Source organism: Neomonachus schauinslandi, chromosome 3, assembly GCF_002201575.2.
Source record: "Neomonachus schauinslandi chromosome 3, ASM220157v2, whole genome shotgun sequence".
Taxonomy (NCBI): domain Eukaryota; kingdom Metazoa; phylum Chordata; class Mammalia; order Carnivora; family Phocidae; genus Neomonachus; species Neomonachus schauinslandi.
In genome coordinates this window covers 159,338,887-159,358,690 of record NC_058405.1, presented here as the reverse complement: position 1 = coordinate 159,358,690, position 19,804 = coordinate 159,338,887, and the positions used below count along the sequence as shown (strand labels likewise).

Here is a 19,804-nt window from a genome sequence, read left to right as displayed (position 1 = left end):
TTAGCGTTTTTTTGTGTGTTTGTTTGTTTGTTTCTAACAAAACATAGAATAATAGTTGTCAAAGCTTTTAATTATTTTTTTTTTAAGATTTTATTTATTTGACATAGAGAGACAGCGAGAGAGGGCACATAAGTAGGGAGAGTGGGAGAGGAAGAAGCAGGCTTTCCGCTGAGCAGGGAACCCGATGCGGGGCTCGATCCCAGGACCCTGAGATCATGACCTGAGCTGAAGGCAGACGCTTAACAACTGAGCCACTTAGGCGCCCCTTTTAATTATTTTTATTTTCCCAGAAACACATGTTTGAAGTCAAGGTTAAGAAAAATTTGTTTCATGGGTATCCTTATACTACTATTGTTTGGAATTAACATTTTTGAAAATAGAAATTTTAACAATTTCAACTTTTATGAGTTTTTAGTAATATAAAATTGAAAGATTAAAAAGAAAACAGTTTCTCCTTAGAAGAACATCTTAGGTTTAATATAAAAGATTGTATGGTCTAAAAAAGTTGGAGAATTATTTACTCATGGATTATTGTTTCTGGTGTATTTCACTTTATGGAATGAATATATAAAAATAAAAATTTCTGGTTACTTTCTGTAATATTTTATTTTCTTTGATTTCTATCATAAAACTTATTCATATTCCCAAAGACACATATTTTGAGTTATAATTTAAGAATAAAATTATCTGAGAGTAAACTTTCTCATATCCTTTGAGAAGAAGTATGTTTCAATGAGTTAGTGACTTAGTTATAAATTACAAATAATTAACCAGTCACTGAAGTAACATCAAAATTCTTATTGCTCAAATCTTTCCAAAGAGTACAGTTACTGATGTATAGCCTGTTGTTCTATATTTACTACGGATAACTAATGTAAATGCTGACTTGGAAATTACTTTTTATTTTTAAACACTCTCTCCTGCTCTTTCTTTCTTTCTTTCTTTCTTTTTTTTTCCCCCCCCAAAGCTCTGGGTTCCCTTCGTTATCCTGTGGAAGTAGTGGTAACAGTTCATCAAACACAGCGGTGAATTCTCCTGCTATGTCCTATAGACTCAGCATTGGTGAATCTGTTACCAACCGACGAGATTCCACTATAACCTTCAGTAGCACCATGAGCTTGGCCAAACTTCTGCAGGAGCGGGGCATTTCTGCTAAAGTGTATCACAGCCCAGTTTCAGAGAGCCCCCTCCTCCAGCCTATCCCTAAAGCCCTGGCTATTCCTTCTACACCACCAAATTCACCATCTCACTCACCTTGCCCTTCTCCTTTGCCCTTTGAGCCTCGAGTTCATCTCTCCGAAAATTTTTTGGCCTCCCGACCAACTGAAACATTCCTCCAGGAGATGTATGGTTTGAGACCTACCCGGAATCCTCCTGATGTTGGCCAGTTGAAGATGAACTTAGTGGACAGGCTGAAGAGACTGGGGATAGCCAGAGTGATCAAGACCCCTGATGCACAGGAAAATGGAAGAAGCCAAGAGGCAGAAATTGGTCTTCAAAGACCAGACTCTGCTGTTTATTTAAATTCAGGTAGCAATTTATTGAGTGGATTGAGGAGGAATCAGAGTCTTCCAGTCATGATGGGTAGCTTGGGCACCCCAGTTTGCACAACTTCACCGAAAATGGATATCCTGAAGGAAGACTGAAGTTCAGCAGTTAACTGACCTCTTAAACAAATTAGCACATGAAGGATAGATTTGCACTGATACATGTAGTCTGGTCTGACTGAGAGACAAGGAATGTTGCAGATGGGTTGTGAATGTGGAAAGGGGAAAATGGAACAATGGAAACAGAATTGGGACGAGGTCCTAATGAATGAGGTCTAATAAATTGAAAGTATAAATGAATGGGTCATGAGTGTTTGGAGCAGAAAAGGAAGAAAAGTTTAATATACTTCAGTTGGATGTTCCTATCTTGAGAATAAAAAGTGACTGGACAATAAATTCAGTAATATCAAAATATACCAGTTATACTGAACTTGCTAGCACATTTACTTCTAGTAAGCAAAAGCAGCAAGAACCCAGCTTAGGAGATGGGAAGAGAAAGGGAGCAGCTTTGATCATTGCCTATGAAAAGCTGAACTGCAGGGTTGCCGGGCTAAGCCCCATCTGTTACTGAGGCTTTTATGTTTTACCCTGTTACGGTCTGCTTAAATTACATATCCATCAAATGGTATGTACACAGCAGTAGCAAACAAGGAATTTTATCTTTTTCATAAAATCAGAGTAGTGGAAACTCCCTTTTGCTTTCTGTTTTCAAGCCTTTGAGCCACTGGCAGCCCAAACACCACCCACATTCCTTTTGTATTTGTGATTAATAAAAGTTCATTTTTAAATTTGTATCTTTATACAATACCTCCAAAAAACCAATATGAATTGGGGGGTAGGAAGGATTTACTTAAGAAGGAAAATATGGGTAAGTTGGAACCAAGGAAACTTGTTTTCAGAATATTTCCTTTAGATAAGGACAGTGGCCAAGGCATATGAACACAATTACATGTCTTTCAAATTTCCTTGGAGGCTGGAAGGGGTTAAACCAGAAGTGCAATCAATAGGAATTAGGGAATGTTATGTATTTATGTCTGTATGTTTTTTGTAAGGAAAGTTACTTGCAACTAAACTTTTTCCAAAGTGCTATGCATATTTTTCAGTGAAGATGAGATGTATTTGCACAAAAATTCTCAGGCATATTAAATTATTATAAGCTAAAGTAAAACCCAGGTACTTGCTTTGAGATTGTGGTTTTTTTAAATGTAAAATTAAAACACATCTGTCTTTTTCTTGATATCTGTAGAATTCGAGAATGAACATTTTTAATGGGAAAGTCAAAGCTTTTGCTTTTTTTCCTGGGATTCCTTTTTTTTTTTTTCTTTACAAATTCTGTGAAATGGCAAAGTTTACTCATGGATTAGGTTTCAGCATTCAGCAGTGTGACGCAAGGCTGTGAATTGGGAAGAAACGGATCTGTTTCGCTGAGTGTTGCTGATCAAGGTCTGTTCATCAGATGACATGGCTTTCTCTACACAGTACAGTTCAGAAAAAAATACCATTATATGAAAGGCATGATGGAGAAGAAATGAGGGAGGGGGCTAATTACTTTGTTTTTGAAAATGGAAGGCATATTGATTGATCTTTTTGGAGCTTAATTTGCAAATGTTTTGCTCATTTCTTCTGACTTAACTGAAAGGCAGTTTTCTGAAGAATTCTTGATGAGAGTTTTGCTCCTTTGGTTCCCATTGATGCACCTATTCTCATGCCTGAAGAGGGTCCTTCCTTTCCCCTCTTGAGGTGCCTCTCCTACCTGAAGAAGCTATGTGCTCAAAAGGGTAGAAGAACCAACTTGCATGCAGTAGTAAGAATGTGTGAGTTTACCATGCTTTTTAGAAGCTTAATAAAACTTTTCTAAATTTCTTAAAAACAAAAAGTGAAAGTGTCCTCTCCCCTTCTGTCAGTCATGCTGAGGTCATATCATGTTCAGAAAGGATTCCAGCGGGTCCATAAGTGAATGTAAGTGTCCCTGAATGTGGTAGGCACTAACCGGAAGAATTCCTTGTTTAAAGATGTTTAAATTTCCGGAATATTCCAATTCGCTTTTTTAAAAAAATAGTATTTGAGTTTCTACTTCCTAAAGTGACTCTGGGGTGCTTATTTTAGCCAATTCTTAAAGCTTTTTATTTATTCTCTAAGAAAGTAGTCTTCCTGTTGCCAGTGTCCAAGAAACATCAGGAAGTAGGAAAATATAGGGCCAGAGAGTAGTACAAAGTGTTAAATTATCAGATTTGTGTATCTTATATAGCTGTAAACTAAGCTAGATTTTGGAGTATTCTGTATAATTAGCATACTTTTTTTTTATAACTGATGCTAAAATGATCATTCTGGAGGCAGGGTGAGGGCATGCATATTCACAGCCAAATAAGCACATCTAATTAAAAGAGACCCAGACTTAAGTTTTTGAAAATTGGACTGATGTTACTGTTCTGCCGGAAACATGATGATTGTATATTGGCACATGCTTGTCTCTAGAAATGAATCTGTTTGAAATTGGGGTTTGCTGTTTTTAAGATTCCACCTAAAATCATTTTTGGTACAGCCTGAGAATCTCTATTATAACAAAGCTGTGCAAAGTATAGTAAGAAGACCTGGAGCCTTGTAGGAAGTTTCTCTTCAGCTTATCTGTTATACTTTAGTCCTGTCACATTTTAGTTTTTCAGTATCAACTGTGTATGTACTTTTATGCCACTATAGGAAACTCTAATCTTTTTTTTCTCCTTCAGGAAGGTTCTCAGTGATTATACCTCAGGTATTTCTGAGTATCCTACGATCTATAGGAGGGATACCTTTGTGAGCTCAGAATGAAAAGTTTTCCTGAATTATGATGATCCCAAATCTTATGTAAATAGCCTTAGGCTTGGGTCTTAGGGAGAACTTAATGACCATCGTTAGAGTAGTTTTTTAAAAGATTTTATACTTTATGTTCTTGACATGAATGAACAGACTTTGGCAAAGGGAGGAAATAAAGAGACAGCTCATGACTAGAGCTTATTCTCTAGAAAAGGTGTATTTTATACAGTATTCAAAGTCTGTTCTTTTGTTCTGACCATTCTAGTACATAATTAGTACTTGTTGGTTACTCACATTGACTTTAGACATCTGGAACGAGAGCTCTCAAGTGTTTAATGGTCCACTCGTTTGATGTCAGATGCCCACAGGCCTGTACTCCCAAGTGTAACACCACAGTGTCTACACCCAGGTGGCTGCATTGCAGAACACAGCTGCCGAGGGGTAGTGGTTCAGTGCCCTCTGGGGCCACCAGGGAAATACTGTTGTTGGATATCTAGGGCTTGACTTTGTCAAACAGCTCTTTGTGCACCTACCTTTGCTTTGTCAAATGTAAATCAGTTAATAAACATGAGTATCTTCTTAAATTTTTATTTGTCTTTCTGTGTTTTTGTCCCACTTCTTCTCACAGATTATCCTGCATTGAGTCTTTCCTTTCCATTATGTTGGTTTTGGTAGAGAAAACAACCTCTCTTTGCCAAACGAATACAAAACAAACCAACAGTAGTCATAAGTATTAAACAGATCTTACTGTATTTTCTGAGATATATTTTTCAAAACAGAGGGGATGGAGTGTCTATATTTGCCATATTGTTTCCTTAGCAAAATAACAGCCGCAAAAAGTCATTGCAGATCTTTAATTTGGGAAGACTGAGAAAACGTGAAGCAATTTTTTTCCTAAACTCCACAATTTACTGTTGATGCTCTTAGCTATTTAGAAACTGTTTTCGGCAGACAGTCTCCCCTTTGGTGTCCTGCCTGCTACTCCCTTGTGGTGTAGTCAATAAACTTCTATCTCTTTTGTTCTGCCTTGGGTGAATTCTTTTACCACCCACACCGCTGGCCCCTACCCAACTGGAGCACCCCGTACTTGGTGTCCCGTATGGGGAACTCTGCTGGCCTGGGACTCTTCCCAGATTCTCCAGGAATTTCTTGGAACTTTCCCTCAGTGGACCTACTCTAGTAGTCCTTGGGAAACTGAGGATCCAAAGCCCCAGGGGGAACCCACCAGACCGCCCTTGCCCGAAAGGTGAGGGATTTTTCCCTCTTGCCCTTCAGAGGGACTCTTCCCTCCCTCTCCTTTCTCTTTTCAGCCCCTTGGCGCCCTAACCCTAGTACTCCTCAAACAACTGAAGATCTCTGGCCAGGGCAACTCCCTGATGTGGTCTAAAGGTCTGAAGGTGAACAGGTTGGACTGCTGGTGCCTGTGACGGCAAAGGATCCTTTTCCCTTCCTCTCCCACTCTATCTCCTTTAAGGTCTCCATTCCCATTGTGCTTCTTTTGGAACTCCCTCCCTCCCCTTTTCCTTTGTTCCCATGGATCCAGCTGCCATCTTCATCTATAGGCGAAACACATTCCTATGCATCTGAGTGGCGCATCCTTTCCGCTCCTTTTTCCAACCCGGTCTAGCCACCTGGTGTCCAGCTTTCCCTGTTGCAGAGGATGTCCCAGCAGGGATTTCTATTGCCATTTGCTGCAACCCTCCCCTTGGTAGGATGCCCCAGTAGAGTCAGTCATTCCATATAAGGTTCAGTCCTTTTTCAGGTCAGTGGGATGCCCTGACTGAAATTGCAACCACGAGTCAGGAGCTCCATTGCCTTTGGTGGGATGCCCCTTTGGGAATCAGCAGCTAGTCTTTCCCACTATGGGACAAATTCCCTCTTTTCCTTTGGACTCACCCTTGGGCTGTATTCTTAAAAAATGAAACAAATGTGATGCCCAAGGCCTGTGAAAAATGTCTCATTTTTTTTATGTAATGTTTCCTGGCCTTAGTACAAACTCCCAGATCAAGAGGTATGGCCCCTCCACGGAACCGTTTCTTATTATTTTCCAGCTTGACCTCTTTTGCCAGAATTCCTCCAAATGGTTGGGAGTCCCACATGTGCGAGCCTTCATGTCATTGTCCCCAAATCCTGACCTCTGCAAAAACTGTAAAATGTGTTTTGCTAGGTTTCATGGCCATCTGATCCTGCAGATAGCTATCAAACCTGAAACTTTGAGGTTTTGCTAAGTTAAATGATAAGTTGGATTGAATTCATTGGATAGCTAAGTCATTTCCAAATAAGATAAACTCCTAAAGCATTGGTTAATGATGTAGGTCTCTCTGCTTTTGACTTCTTACTGCAGAGAAACTAAAAATACTTGGGTCTGTTGGAAAACATGCTTTGTGCCTTATTGAAAGATTATACTTTGAAAACTGCATGTCCCCAAAAATTATGAAATGAATTCATAAATTTGCCAATCTAAAGAATTTTGGTGTAATAGTTCACAATTGGTTACTACTTAGTTTTCACTGGAGACTTAAGGTTCTAAGAGTTAAAATTTTGCTATATGTAATTAAGACTGATGGAAATGATAAGGAAAGCAACTCCGTATGTAAGAAAGTAGGAGACATGTAAAAAGGTGTCAGGAATGAGAATACATTTTTGTTGAGGGAAAAAGAAGGTAATTTTGTCCCAAAATGAGACTACTTCTGTGGAGAGAAAAGACTTAGGACAAAATCTGAATACAAAAGAAAGTTGTAGGTCTGTGAAGGGAAAGCTCTAGAAAAGAATTTTATGTGTGGTCAGGATGAACTAAGATTGAAACAAATAGTACCTGAACCCTCTGAAATTCAGAAACTCTCAATGAGTATTCTTTGTTCAATGGCAATTATAATTATTTGCATAAGTCCAGTGAGAATCTATTCTTCTTGTAACAAGACACCATTGGAAACATTGGTTATATTACCAAGGTTTTGACTGGAATGTCATATTTGAGAGAGACATGCATAGACTCAGATATAACCAGACATCTGTAAGGAATTAAGGTTCACTTTATGGAGCCAATAGAGCCCCTTGGAAATGTTGGTCTGGTACCTTGCTTACAGAATTCCCAGCAGCCTTACCAGGTGAGTAAAGAATATCACTTCCTGGGAGGTGCAGGAACCTCAGGATTTGGGGTGGGGGGAACCTCAAGAAGAGCAATTTGCCCAAATCTACAGGTATTGCAGGCATGTCTGATGGCAAACATTTGGTTTGGCTTCTCGCCTCAAGAGTCTATTAAAAGTTCAGCCTGCAGATTCCTTGTGAAAAGTTCCAGTAAAGCAAATTTTAAAGGATCTCTATGGTCAATCACTATTCTTGTTGAACTTATGTAAATAATTAGGCCAAATTTGTTAAAATTGGACTTGTTTTTCAAATGAATTAGTCTTAATTTGGATACAAAATTTAGTGATTTAGTGATATTCCCAGCATCTTTAATTGTGTTTTCTTTCACAAATGAAGAACAGCAGTAAATGTGTTTAAGTCCCAAAACCTTCTGATGAGGGCAATATTTGAGGGCATTCTGTTGACTTACATCTCTGTTTTTACTATATTAAGTTTGATTTATGCTAGTATCAAGTTTTGTTTTTCATTTGTGTTTATAAAATAAGTACCTAAATGCCATAGAATTTTCAAATGAACAAATGTTGCTGTGCAGGTTTGGTAAAGATGACAAAATACAGCTGCTGGCTGGCAGGCATGAAGAGTTTTATTCTAAGAAAATGAGAGTAAAACACACCAAAGATGTGAGATATTAGCGAAAAATACAGAAAAGTCAAATAATTTAAAAAGTGTTCCATAACATTTATTTTTCTTGCCTTCTAGCAAAATCACCAAGTTAGTTAAAGGCAAGATTTTCACATTATATTTAAACATTACAACAAAGGGCCAGAAAACTTTACAAAATATTTTAATTTTGTGTAATCCACTACCACTTAAAAAGCTATTTCACCATCTTTCAAGGGACTCTCTAGATACACACAGTTCCATACAATAATGTGAAGAAGTAGCGCATTGCTTCATACATGTTCCATCTAGGCCTATACATACATATATATAAATTTTAAGGTAATCAGAATTCATATTGCAAAATATTCTTCAGCCACAAAATGCAGGTCTTGCAAGTACCACTCCATTATATAAGTACCTGTGGAATTACAAATTAAAACATTAGGAGGCGCCTGGGTAGCTCAGTAGATTAAGTGTCTGACTCACGATTTCCACTCAGGTCGTGATCTCAGAGTGGTGAGATCAAGCCCAGCTGAGAGTCTGCTTGAGATGCCACTTGACATTCCCTCTGCCCCTCCTCCCCCTCGCGGGCGCACGCACGCAAGCTCCCTCTCTCTCCGCTAAATAAATGAAAGTCTTTAAATAAAAAAATTAAAATGTTAAAAGAAGCGAAAAATGGATGCTCGGCACCACTGGAAAACAGTATTTCATTATGCGTGAATTGATGCATCCATACTGAGAACTTTTGACAAGTTACCTTTCCTCTCTCCTCGCTGCTGCTGCCCTCATTCCTCCTGAATTCCAGAGCAGTGTCTGTCTCTGACCTTAGCAGCACAACCCAGAAACCTTCCCAGCATTTAAGAAAAAAATTGTATTCTTGAACTATAGCTGACCCACAATGCTATGGTAGTCTCAGGTCTACAACACAGTGATTCAACAATTCTATACATTACACAGCGCTCACCAGAAGTGTGGTCACCATACAAGGTTATCACAATATTATTGGCTATCTTTCCTATGCTGTACTTTATATCCCTGTGACTTATTTCTTTTATTAATGGAAGTTTGTACCTCTTGATCCCCCTCCTCTATTTCGCCCATACCCCATCTCCACCCCTCTGGCAACCACGAGTTTGTTCTCTGTATTTATGAGTCTGTTTCTGTTTTTGTAAGTTTCATTTTTTGGATCCCACATTTAAGTGAAATCATATTGTATTTGTCTTTCTCTGAAAAGATTCTCAGCATCACTAATCATTAGGGAAATGCAAATCAAAATCACAATGAAATATCACCTCCCACTTGTCAGAATGGCTATTATCAAAAAGACAAGAAATCAGTGTTGGCAAGGATGGGGTGTAAAAGGAACCCTCATGTCCTGTGGGTTGGAATGTAAATTGGTGCAACCACTGTGGAAAACAGTATAGAGGTTCCTCAACAAATTAAAAATAGAAATGCCGTATGATCCAGTAATTCTACTACTGGGTATTTACCCCCCAAAAATGAAAACACTAATTTGGAAAGATACATGCACCCCTATGTTTACTGCAGCTTTGCTTACAAGAGCCAAGATATGGAAGCAACCCAAGTGTCCATCCACAGATGAAAGGAGAAAGAAGATGTGGGTATGTGCAATGAAAAATTACTCAGCAATAAAAAAAAAAGAATGAAATCTTGCCATCTGGGACAATATGGATGGACCTCGAGGGTATTATGCTAAGTGAAATAAGGCAGACAGAGAAAGACAAATACCTTCATAGCATTTTGACATAGTCATCTTTTGTTTTGAAGATAAAGGGTAAGAGGTGAGGAGAGGCATTCCCCTGGATCCTGAATGGGGTTACTGATGAGAACAACAGATGTTTAGGGTAATGGGTCCTACCGTTCCAGTGCTGAGCCCCAGATCAAGTGCCCGTAGGCATTTGTATGACTCCTGTGGCTTCCTGGAGAGGGACCATTTGGGAACAGCTGAATCAGTCACTTAGCAGAGCACCCTAAAGTGAGATCTTCAAAGACAAGAAGCAATCAAAGGAAACCGAGCAACTTGGAGATAATGATAAGCTCCCTGAAAGAACACTGTCTTTTCCACACCGGAAGTATTCTCAGAGAGCCACAGAAGGCTTGCCCAAATGGAAAGCTTCTGAATACTCAACTGGCTGATCACACTTGTCACTTCCTGAGGGCCACAGCATCCCACAAGGTGGTGCCCATTTCCCAATCCAATGTGCAAGCTAATTTTGTTGATATAATTGGATTAAGTCACAGTTTCTCTCATTTACTTACTCAACCTCTACTCTCTTATACTGTTGGTATTCTGGCCTCTCCCACCTCCATTCCAAATACTAAGGCACATTGCTTTGGGGAACGTTACTGACAATGTGAGTAGCATCAGTCTCCTTTCTGGGTCTTTGGAAAGAGCCTTTTGCACAATCCAAAGTTTCCCTAAATTCAATCAAAGAGCAGTTGACACTTAGCCCCTAAAAGCCTTCCTTTCCTTCCCCTCTGCCGTTTTGGATCTGACAAAGTTGTACTCATGTCTAAATAGAGGAAAGGAGGAAAGAAAAATCCTAAAGTAGTGGTAATTAGTGCCAAGCCTTGGCCAAGTCAAGTGACCTCCTTCTGTGCCTGCTTCCTTTGTATCTTTGCTGTTAGCCACTCTCCCCATAAGACCCAAATCCTGCTTTTTATAAATCATGAGAAAGCATTTAGATATAAAATTTCACACAGACTCCAAGTAATATCCAATCTCTAGATAGAGATGGATTTAACTGGATTAGTCAAATCTATTCATTGTTCTCTTTGTGACTTTTTTGCCTCCCCTTTAGTTTTTGAAGTTGGTCTTCATCTAGTCTGCCCGTGGTGCTTGGAGTTGGGGCAGCCAGAGTGTAACCACAAGGCTCCCCTCAGTTGACACCCTGAGATGGGCATGAGAGAAATATGGAAAAAACCCAATTCTCCAATGACATTGCTGAGTCTGCATCAATCTGGTAGCACTACTTCCAGACTGTATTTCATGAAACTAATGAACCTTTTTTATTTAAGCCATTTTCATTCAAGTGATGGCTGTACATATTTGAGCTATAACATGGTCCACCTTTAAGAAATACTGTTGTAAATATTGGTGGCGTTCCTCAGGGCTCTGTTCTAGACCCTATTCTCTTCTTACACCCTTCCCCTGTGTGATCTCATCCACTCCCTTGCCTTAAAATATTATTTACCCTGAAGACTCCTGAAGTATTTCTGGCCCAGACTCTTCCTTTGAAACCCAAATCATGGAACAAACTCTGTAATGGACATCACCACTTGGGTGTCTCCCTGGCACCTCAAACTCAACATGTCCAAGTTGAAGTCATGATCTGCTCCTTTGAGCCTGTTTATCCTCCAGACTTTATCATCTCAATAAAATGACACTGCCGTCTATTCAATTGCTTGAGCTAAAAACCCATGAATCGTTGTTACCTCCTCCTTTTCTTCATTGCGACATCTGATCAATCTCCAAGTCTTATTGTGTCCTCTCCTCTCCATCCTTACTGCTGTTCCCTCAGCCAAGGCCACCACTGTGTCTCATTTGACCACTGCCACGGATTCCTAACTGGTTTCCCTGCCTCCTGACTTGGCCTCTCCAGTTGTTTCTCTACATTGCAGTCAAAATGATCTTTCTGGGGGCGCCTGGGTGGCTCAGTCATTAAGCGTCTTCCTTCGGCTCAGGTCATGATCCCAGAGTCCTGAGATCGAGCCCCGCGTCGGGCTTCCCGCTCAGCGGGAAGCCTGCTTCTCCCTCTCCCCCTCCCCCTGCTTGTGTTCCCTCTCTTGCTGTCTCTCTCTGTCAAATAAATAAAATCTTTTAAAAAAATGATCTTTCTGTTCAAAACTAGTCAAATCCCTTCTCTTTTACTCATAAGAAGTCTCTGCTGTCCATTCCCACTGCATCTGGTGATGCCCGTAATGTAAGCTTCTTTGTGCTTTTATTGAATTTATTGTCTGCTTCCGCACCAGTCTCTAAGCTCTATGGAGCACAGGAACTGAGGTATATCCCCCCCACCTCACAACAGTGTTTGGTACACAGTAGATAATAAATGTGAAGTCAAATGAATGGATGAATTTATAACATTGTTTTGTAAACTATGGGTCGTGATCCATCAGTGGATCATGAAATCAACCAAGTGGATTTATAATGAGCTTTCATTTTAAATAGAAGAAAAAATAATAGATGAGAATAGTATGTAATAAAGATATTATTTCATGCAACTTTTTGTTATAAATGTGTAAAATATATTTCTTATAGTGAGTTGCAGTAGAATAAAAATGAAAGCCACTGGTCTATCATAAGCAAGCATTTTTTTTCTGTAATGAGAAAAAGCAGCTTTTCTGCTTAGGAAAACTTAGGGAAAAAAAATTGTCGAACTCCCTGGTGACTGAAAAGGATTCTTGCCCTAGGGGATTTGTACTTTTACAGATTTCAAAGCCTGAAATTCAAGGAAGAAATTGCCTCCTTTAGAGTTTTAGGTTTCTGTAAGCAAATGACAAAAGAACTTAAAATCCTCCACAGATCCTGCCTTGCAACTATGGTCACAGGCCAATTAAGCTTAGGAGTGCTGTTTAATTCTATTTCCTCTGAAAGTATAGCTTAAGCATATTTTGTCTTGTGTCTTGGAGAATTTGTTAACTGGCTGCTTCTCTCGGCCTTCTCTCTTTGAGAGCAGAGGGCCTGAGCCAATGAGGTGCTGCCGTTCTGTTTCCATAGCAATAAAAGAAACAAACCTTTGCCTACCACCTCCCAAGGACAAACCTCACAACTCAAGGCCCAAGTCAAGAGAGTCTGAATGGTAGGCTGGCTTTCTCCTCAGTTTGACTTTCATTGCAGTATTGAAAGACTCAAACTGGACTGTTCTTAGATGGGACATTTGTACTCACGCCAGTTCAGCCTTTGTAAAAGCCTTTGATTGGATTCACTGAAAGTCTGTCTCCTCGCCCTACACATACTGTGGATTTTCTGCTTTGGCATTTCAATTACTTGGAATGACCGCTAACGTCTTGGGTTCTGGAACCTCTGGATTTGATCTAAAATGAATGCTGATTTTATGTTGATGAGAAACAGTTTCTCTATAAAATTGTGGTGTCTTTAAGACTCTTGACTTGGAAAAGAACTACAGGAGAGAAACAAATCTTTGAGCAGTCCAAGGTAAGCTCTTTGGAAAAGATGTTTTATGTAATTTTTTTTTGTCTGGTTATTAGTCCAAACCTGTGACCTTTCTGAAGGCTCAACTGGCTCACTGGTAACTACAGCGTCACCACTGGACACATTCAGTGACACGTTTACCACTGAGCCTCAGGTAAAATCATCAGAGAGAAATACAGGAAAGGAAAAGAGTAGGGAGAAAGAATCCTAAATCACACATGGGTGTGCATGCATACACACACACACACACACACACACACACCCCTCTATATTCTTAAAGCCATACAATGCAACATCAAGCCACTGTGAATGCAATAGATCTATCTATGCTGATATGGAAATATCTACTATATATCCTGTTATATAACAAGTGCAAGACATGGCATAGTGTGTAAAGTATACTCTCATTTATGTAAAAATTTCTAGGGATTTTATATATATTATATATAGTCATATTCATAGAACATTTCTGGAAGTATACCCTCAATAAAGGCCTGTTAACAGTGGTTCCCTCATGGGAGAGTACTGGAAGTAGAGGGCTGATGTTTAGCTGGTATGTATTCATTGAAATATTGAAATATTGCCATACTGGTTGTATATAGATTTGACCCTTGAATAACAATCTTGAACAACGCCAGGGGTTGGGGCATTGACCCCTGTGCAGTCAAAAATCCTAGTATAACTTTAGACTCCTCAAAAATGTTGACCTGCTGGCCTTCTGTTGACCAGAAGCCTTATCCATAACATACAGTCAATTAACACATATTCTTTCTAAAAGATTTATTTGTTTATTTGAGAGAGAGAGAGCGCATGAGCGTTGGGGAGGCGGGGCAGAAGGAGAGGGAGATTATCCAAGCCCGTCAAATGTCCTCCCTGCCACCTTGGTTGCCCCAGGTCCTCCTCTGTCCCCCAGACCTCCTATGATTAAGCAACTAAGGGTTTAATGCCCGGCACAAAGGAGTGGAGTCCTGCAAGGCCCCGTTCCAGCCCTACAGCCCATGTCTATTCTGATTGTTCAACAGCCTTGTCTTACTAGTTGTTAAATATCTTGAGTATTTATCCCCATCGGTGTTCAGCAGGAGAGGCCTTCACTTTTTAAAAGCAAAAGATTATACACCAAGGCATTGTTTACAATAGAAAAAAAAAAGGAAACAACCAAATGTTCATGAATACACAACTGGCTAAAAATATAATGGGTACGGTTGTAGCACAGAAATTTATACAGTTATGATAAAGAAACAAATCTTAGACTTGTTTTATAGATTTGTCTTTAATATAATTAAAATTATGGATTTGCTTTAAATTTGTTTTAAAATATTTGTTTAAACAGACAATCTGGTATTAGAGGAGTGGGCTGGGTATAGATGAATGAGATTAGCCACAAATTGCTAATTGTCCAAGCTGGGTGACAAGTGAGTTCATTATACTGTTTTCCCTACTTTTGTACATTTAAAAAATTTATCCACAGTAAACTTAAGTTTAAAAAATGATGATATGTCTATAGTTACCAACATTAAAAGAAGCTCATGACATTGTTGATAAAAAGTATATGTAGAATGTATGTATAGTTTTCTTCCCATTTATGGAAAATTATATGAATCTGTTTCTTGAGTCTAGAGAGAATTCTAGAAGTTATTAACCAAAATATTTCCAGTGGTCATCATGTTAGTATTTCGGATAATTTTTACTTCCTTAGGCTTTCCTGTATTATGATTTTCTTTACAGTGAGACTATTTCAGTTTCACACACACACGCACACACAAATAAACCTATTCTTTCCAAATATTAGAAATAAAAGCTTCTGTATACAAAAATATCACTAGGGTTTGTAATGTTCCTAAACTCAGTTACCAGTTTTTGAGAACCTAATGTGTACGAGGCAGTGGGCCGAGAGCTTTTCTGACATGGTCTCATCTCGTGTGCATGACCTCCCAATGAGGCAGAACTTCCATGTCCCTATTTTGCAGATGAAGAAACCAAGACCCAGAAAAGTAAAAGTAAATGTCTTGAGGTCCTGCAGCTATTAAGTAGAGTAGTAATTATGCAAAGTCAGGCCCACCTGACTCCAAAACCCAAGGAAAATCTTAGTAAAGAATGTTGTAGAAGAAAAAAAACCCATAATCCTGGTATTTGGGCCCAATTTTCCTTTTTTACCATATTCTTTTCTAACTTTTGTGCATATAGGTACATACTTTTACATAATTGTATCCATTGTATATATACCATTTTATATCTTTGTTCCTAACCATTTCTTCATGTTCCCACAGGCTTTCAAATAATCCGTTAAAATCTATGTAAAACTCCCATTGAGTGACTGTACAATAATTTACCAATCATTTTGGGTTTTTTAACTCTAATTTTTCATATTATCTATACCATTGTAACAATGATGACATTTTTGCAATTCCTCTGTGGATCTCCTTCCTCCTTGTCGAGTCCGTCCCTGTGGTGAGAGCCACTCAGTTTATCAGTCAGGCCACAAATATTTATCCAGGACCCATTGTGGACAAGTCGCTGGGCCAGGCTCCATGGGGACACAGAAGAATGACCTGGTGGAGTCCCGCCCTTCAAGAACCACACAGTGCAGTTGGTCAGGCAAGAAATAGAATAAAGGGGGCGCCTGGGTGGCTCAGTCGTTAAGTGTCTGCCTTCGGCTCAGGTCATGATCCCAGGGTCCTGGGGTCCAGCCCTGCATTGGGCTCCCTGCTCCGCGGGAAGCCTGCTTCTCCCTCTCCCACTCCCCCTGCCTGTGATCCCTCTCTGGCTGTCTTTCTCTCTGTCAAATAAATAAAACCTTAAAAAAAAAAAAAAAAAGAAATAGAATAAAGAAGGGAGTTGCTGGGAGCTGGCCTTGGTCTCTCACCGCCTGCACCAGGGACTCCTGCCAAGTCGCCCAAGCTCAGGATCAGCTCCTGTCCTCGCAGGAAGCAGATGCCAGGTCTGAAGCAGCAGCAGAGCTTCCTTCTTGCCGCTGCTACGTCCGCCTTGCAGACTCTCACCCGAATTCTAGCCCCTGTGGCATCGCCTTCTCGGCCTGGGTGCCCCACCCCAACTGCCTCCCTGACCCTGTCTCCCTCAGATCTCCTGACTAGGCCCCCAAGCACACAGAACACAGCTAGATGTGGGGGGCCCTGTCACCCGGTCTTTAGGCGCGTGCTGTTTACCCAGTCTCTTGGCCGGGGGGCACCCTGGGCCCAGACCTCTGGCCCAGCCCATCCGGCAGGCCTACCTCCACCTGCACATCCTGCCTTTCTCCCAAGGCCAGGTCTCCTGCCCTGGCTCCACAGCCCACTCAGCTCCCTTTCTGATGGTTACCCTCCTGACCACAAGCTCCCCAAGGGCAGGGTGCAAGCGTGCAGTATCCCGCAGCAACTAGAACAGTCCTCACGGCAAGAGCCTGTAAGTATTTTTGCTGTTTTTTTTTTTTTTTTAAAGATTCTATTCATTCATTTGAGACAGAGACAGAGCACAAGCAGGGGGAGAGGCACAGGGAGAGGAAGAAACAGACTCCCCACTGAGCAGGGAGCCCGACATGGCACTCAATCCCAAGACCTGGAGATCATGACCTGAGCCGAAGGCAGATGCTTCACCATCTGAGCCACCCAGGCACCCCAGTGTTTTTGTTGTTAAATGAGCATTTACAGGCAGCCCAGGAGTCACTTCATTTTGAATCTGTTTCTTCATCTGTAAAATGGACTCAATGTTATGGTTACCTTTCGCTCTAAAAGTCATTAAAACATAAAACTGGGTTTCTCAAGCATTGGTCACGTTACACAAAAAGGTTTGTTTCATTTTTCAGTTGATTCTTAAACAAATTTATTCCAATGTACTATTAGAAACCAGCCACTGACTTAGAAATTTGAGTTAAATCTGCTGTCGTTGTAATCCCTCTGTGGGTCTGTTGGTTCTCCTAACATTTTGGGGCATTGGTTTTTATTTTCTATCAAATAATCCACTGATATCATTTAAAAAGTAAATTGTGTTATGAGTTTATTAATGAAAAGTTAGCGTTTCTGCCCCCTGCCCCTCACTTCTCAGTTCTATTCCTCAGCATGCTCCTTAGGGGCAACTATTTTCAGCTCTTGAAACTATTTCTTTTGGAATTTAACTTCATACTTCTCAATAATGTGCCCCCACTCCATTTGTTAATTTTTCAGTTTGAGCCATTGTCTATTGACTTCCTGGTGTGGTAGATGAGGATTTGGCCCTTATATGCCCTCCCTCCATTCCCCTCCCCTTCTCTGCCAATGTAGTCCCAATTCACTTTTTGGTTAAATCACTATTAAGTGTTTACATTAATATATATGAGTGCATACCTTACTATAACCATGTTTACTTTCTTCCATAATATTTTGTAACCTGGAGTCATTATGCAATTTTTATTTTCTTAGGTTTCTATGTTTCTATTGATAATTTCACCTCGATTGCTCTATTTCCTATTACAACTGCTCTGTAACAAATGACCACAAATTTAGTGGCTTAAAACAACACCAATTTATTCCCCTGCAGTTCTGAGGTCACATGTCTGAAATGGGTCTCACTGGGCTAAAATCAAGGTGTTGGCAGGACTTGGTTCCTTCTGGAGGCTTTAGCAGAGAATCATTTCCTTGCCTTTTCCAGCTTCTAAAGATGCCCACATTCCTTGGCTTGTGGCCCTTCCTTGATCACTCTTACCTCCTCTTCCATCATCACATTTTCTTCTCTGATTCTGACTCTCCCTCTTATAAGGAGGTTTAAGATTACCTTAGGCCCACACAGATAATGTGGGATCATCTCCCTTCTCAAGATCCTCAACTCAATCATAGCTGCAAGTCCTCTTTTTGCACAGGTTCCAGGGATGGACACATGGACATGTTGGCAGGGAGGGCTCATCATCTGGCCTACTACGTGCTCTAACAGATCTGCCAGAGGCCTGTCCATATTATCCAACAATCCACCAGGTCCAAGTCCCGAGTCTTGGGGGCCTTTGATGCGTGAATTCGTCCCTTCTGGTTTGTACCCACTTTGCAGGCGTGTAGGCTTCAGCTTCCAATGGCGTGCTGAGTGGGGGACTTATTGTGTCAAACTTGCATGGACAACCCTTGTACAGTTCTGTCTCCTCTCCCACTCTCCCTGTTCTTGTCAAATTAAACCTCTTTTAATCCTTGAATTAGGAAAAAAGCCAGTCCTTCCTCCTATGTGTCTCTTTTGCTCTCACACAACTATCACACTCACAACACTTATGACACCAGATGTATGTGGGTCTTCCCCCACCAAGCAATTCTCTACAACATCAGCTGGGAGTCCTATAATTTACCTCAATTCTGACACTCTACCTGTAGGTAGCTCCAGATCCCACAGGTAAGGCCTCAGTCCCGCAAGACTGCGCACCATGCCCTGTCCCGTCCGCCAGAGATACCAATTGCAAATCCATGTTGTCATCTGTGCTTCTGACCCATCAGTTATAAATCAGAGGTTCCCATGACCCCTTCCTTAAGTGCAGTTAATTTGCCTAGAACAGCTCACAGAGCTCAGGAAAAAAAGTTACTTGCATTTACCCGTTTATTAAAGGATATGATAAAGGATACAGATGAACAGCCAGATGAATCAGTACAAGCAGTGAGGTCTAGGAGGCTCCCAAGCGCGGGAGCATCTGTCCTCAATGGAGTCTGGGTGCATCACCCTCCCAATGTGAATGTGTTTGTCAACCCTGAAGCTCACCGAACCCCATACTTCTGGGAGTTTTATGGAGACTTCCTCATGGTATGATCAGTTATTAACTCCATTTCCAGGCCCTCTCCCCTCCTTGCAGGGGGCAGGGACTGAGGCTGAAAACTCTTAACTTTTTAATCATGTCTTGGTTTTTCTGGTGACCAGCCCCCATCCTGGAGCCCACCCAGAGTTGCCTCATTAGAACAACGATGCTCCTAGTGTTCTTATTACTTGGGATTCACAAGGGTTTCCTGTGTCGGGAACTGGGGGCAGAGACCAATATATATTTTTTTCTAGTATCTCACAATCCTATACTATCATTTTAGTGGCGTTCTGGAAAATAAAGAAGATAAACAAGTGTGGTCAAGCCTCCCTGTTTATCTGATAGTTGTCTTCCGTGCGGACATTTATAATAGGGATTTTTTGGTTTTGTTTTCATGGAGCCAAGAAGGAAGAGTTTTGATCTAAATTCGGGCGGGTGAATAGGAATGAGAAACTAGGACATTCACTTGCACTGTAATTTGAGTAACAGAGTTAATTTTCTAGGAAATTCTGTGCAAGACCTACTGTAGGAACTTCTCATTTCGGTGAGAGCTAGTGTAGCCTGATGGAACAAGGGCTTGGGAGTCCAGTAGACTTGTGCTTATTTCCAGCCCTGCAACTTGCTACCTCTGTGATCATTCTGAGCCTCAGGATCTTCACCTGTAAAATTGGGATAACAATAATCGATCATTTGTTGTGCAACTGGCTCACAGTAAGCACTCAATGGAGGCAAAATTTAAATTGCTTTAGAGTCAAGTCTACGGGGTACCAAAGGGTGAGATGTTATTCTATAATCAAGACCTTA

At 40.5% G+C, this 19,804-nt stretch overlaps 1 protein-coding gene across 1 annotated transcript in view; it reads left to right on the top strand.

The window, feature by feature from the left end:
• Window positions 1-2,757, top strand: part of TRAK2 (trafficking kinesin protein 2) — a 45,517-nt gene extending 42,760 nt beyond the window's left edge. The window contains exon 16 of the mRNA XM_021703354.1: window positions 968-2,757. Within this exon, the coding sequence (XP_021559029.1) occupies window positions 968-1,646 (679 nt within the window). The 3' untranslated portion in view covers window positions 1,647-2,757. The remainder of the gene's footprint in view (window positions 1-967) is intronic.
• Window positions 2,758-19,804: the final 17,047 nt, after the last annotated feature.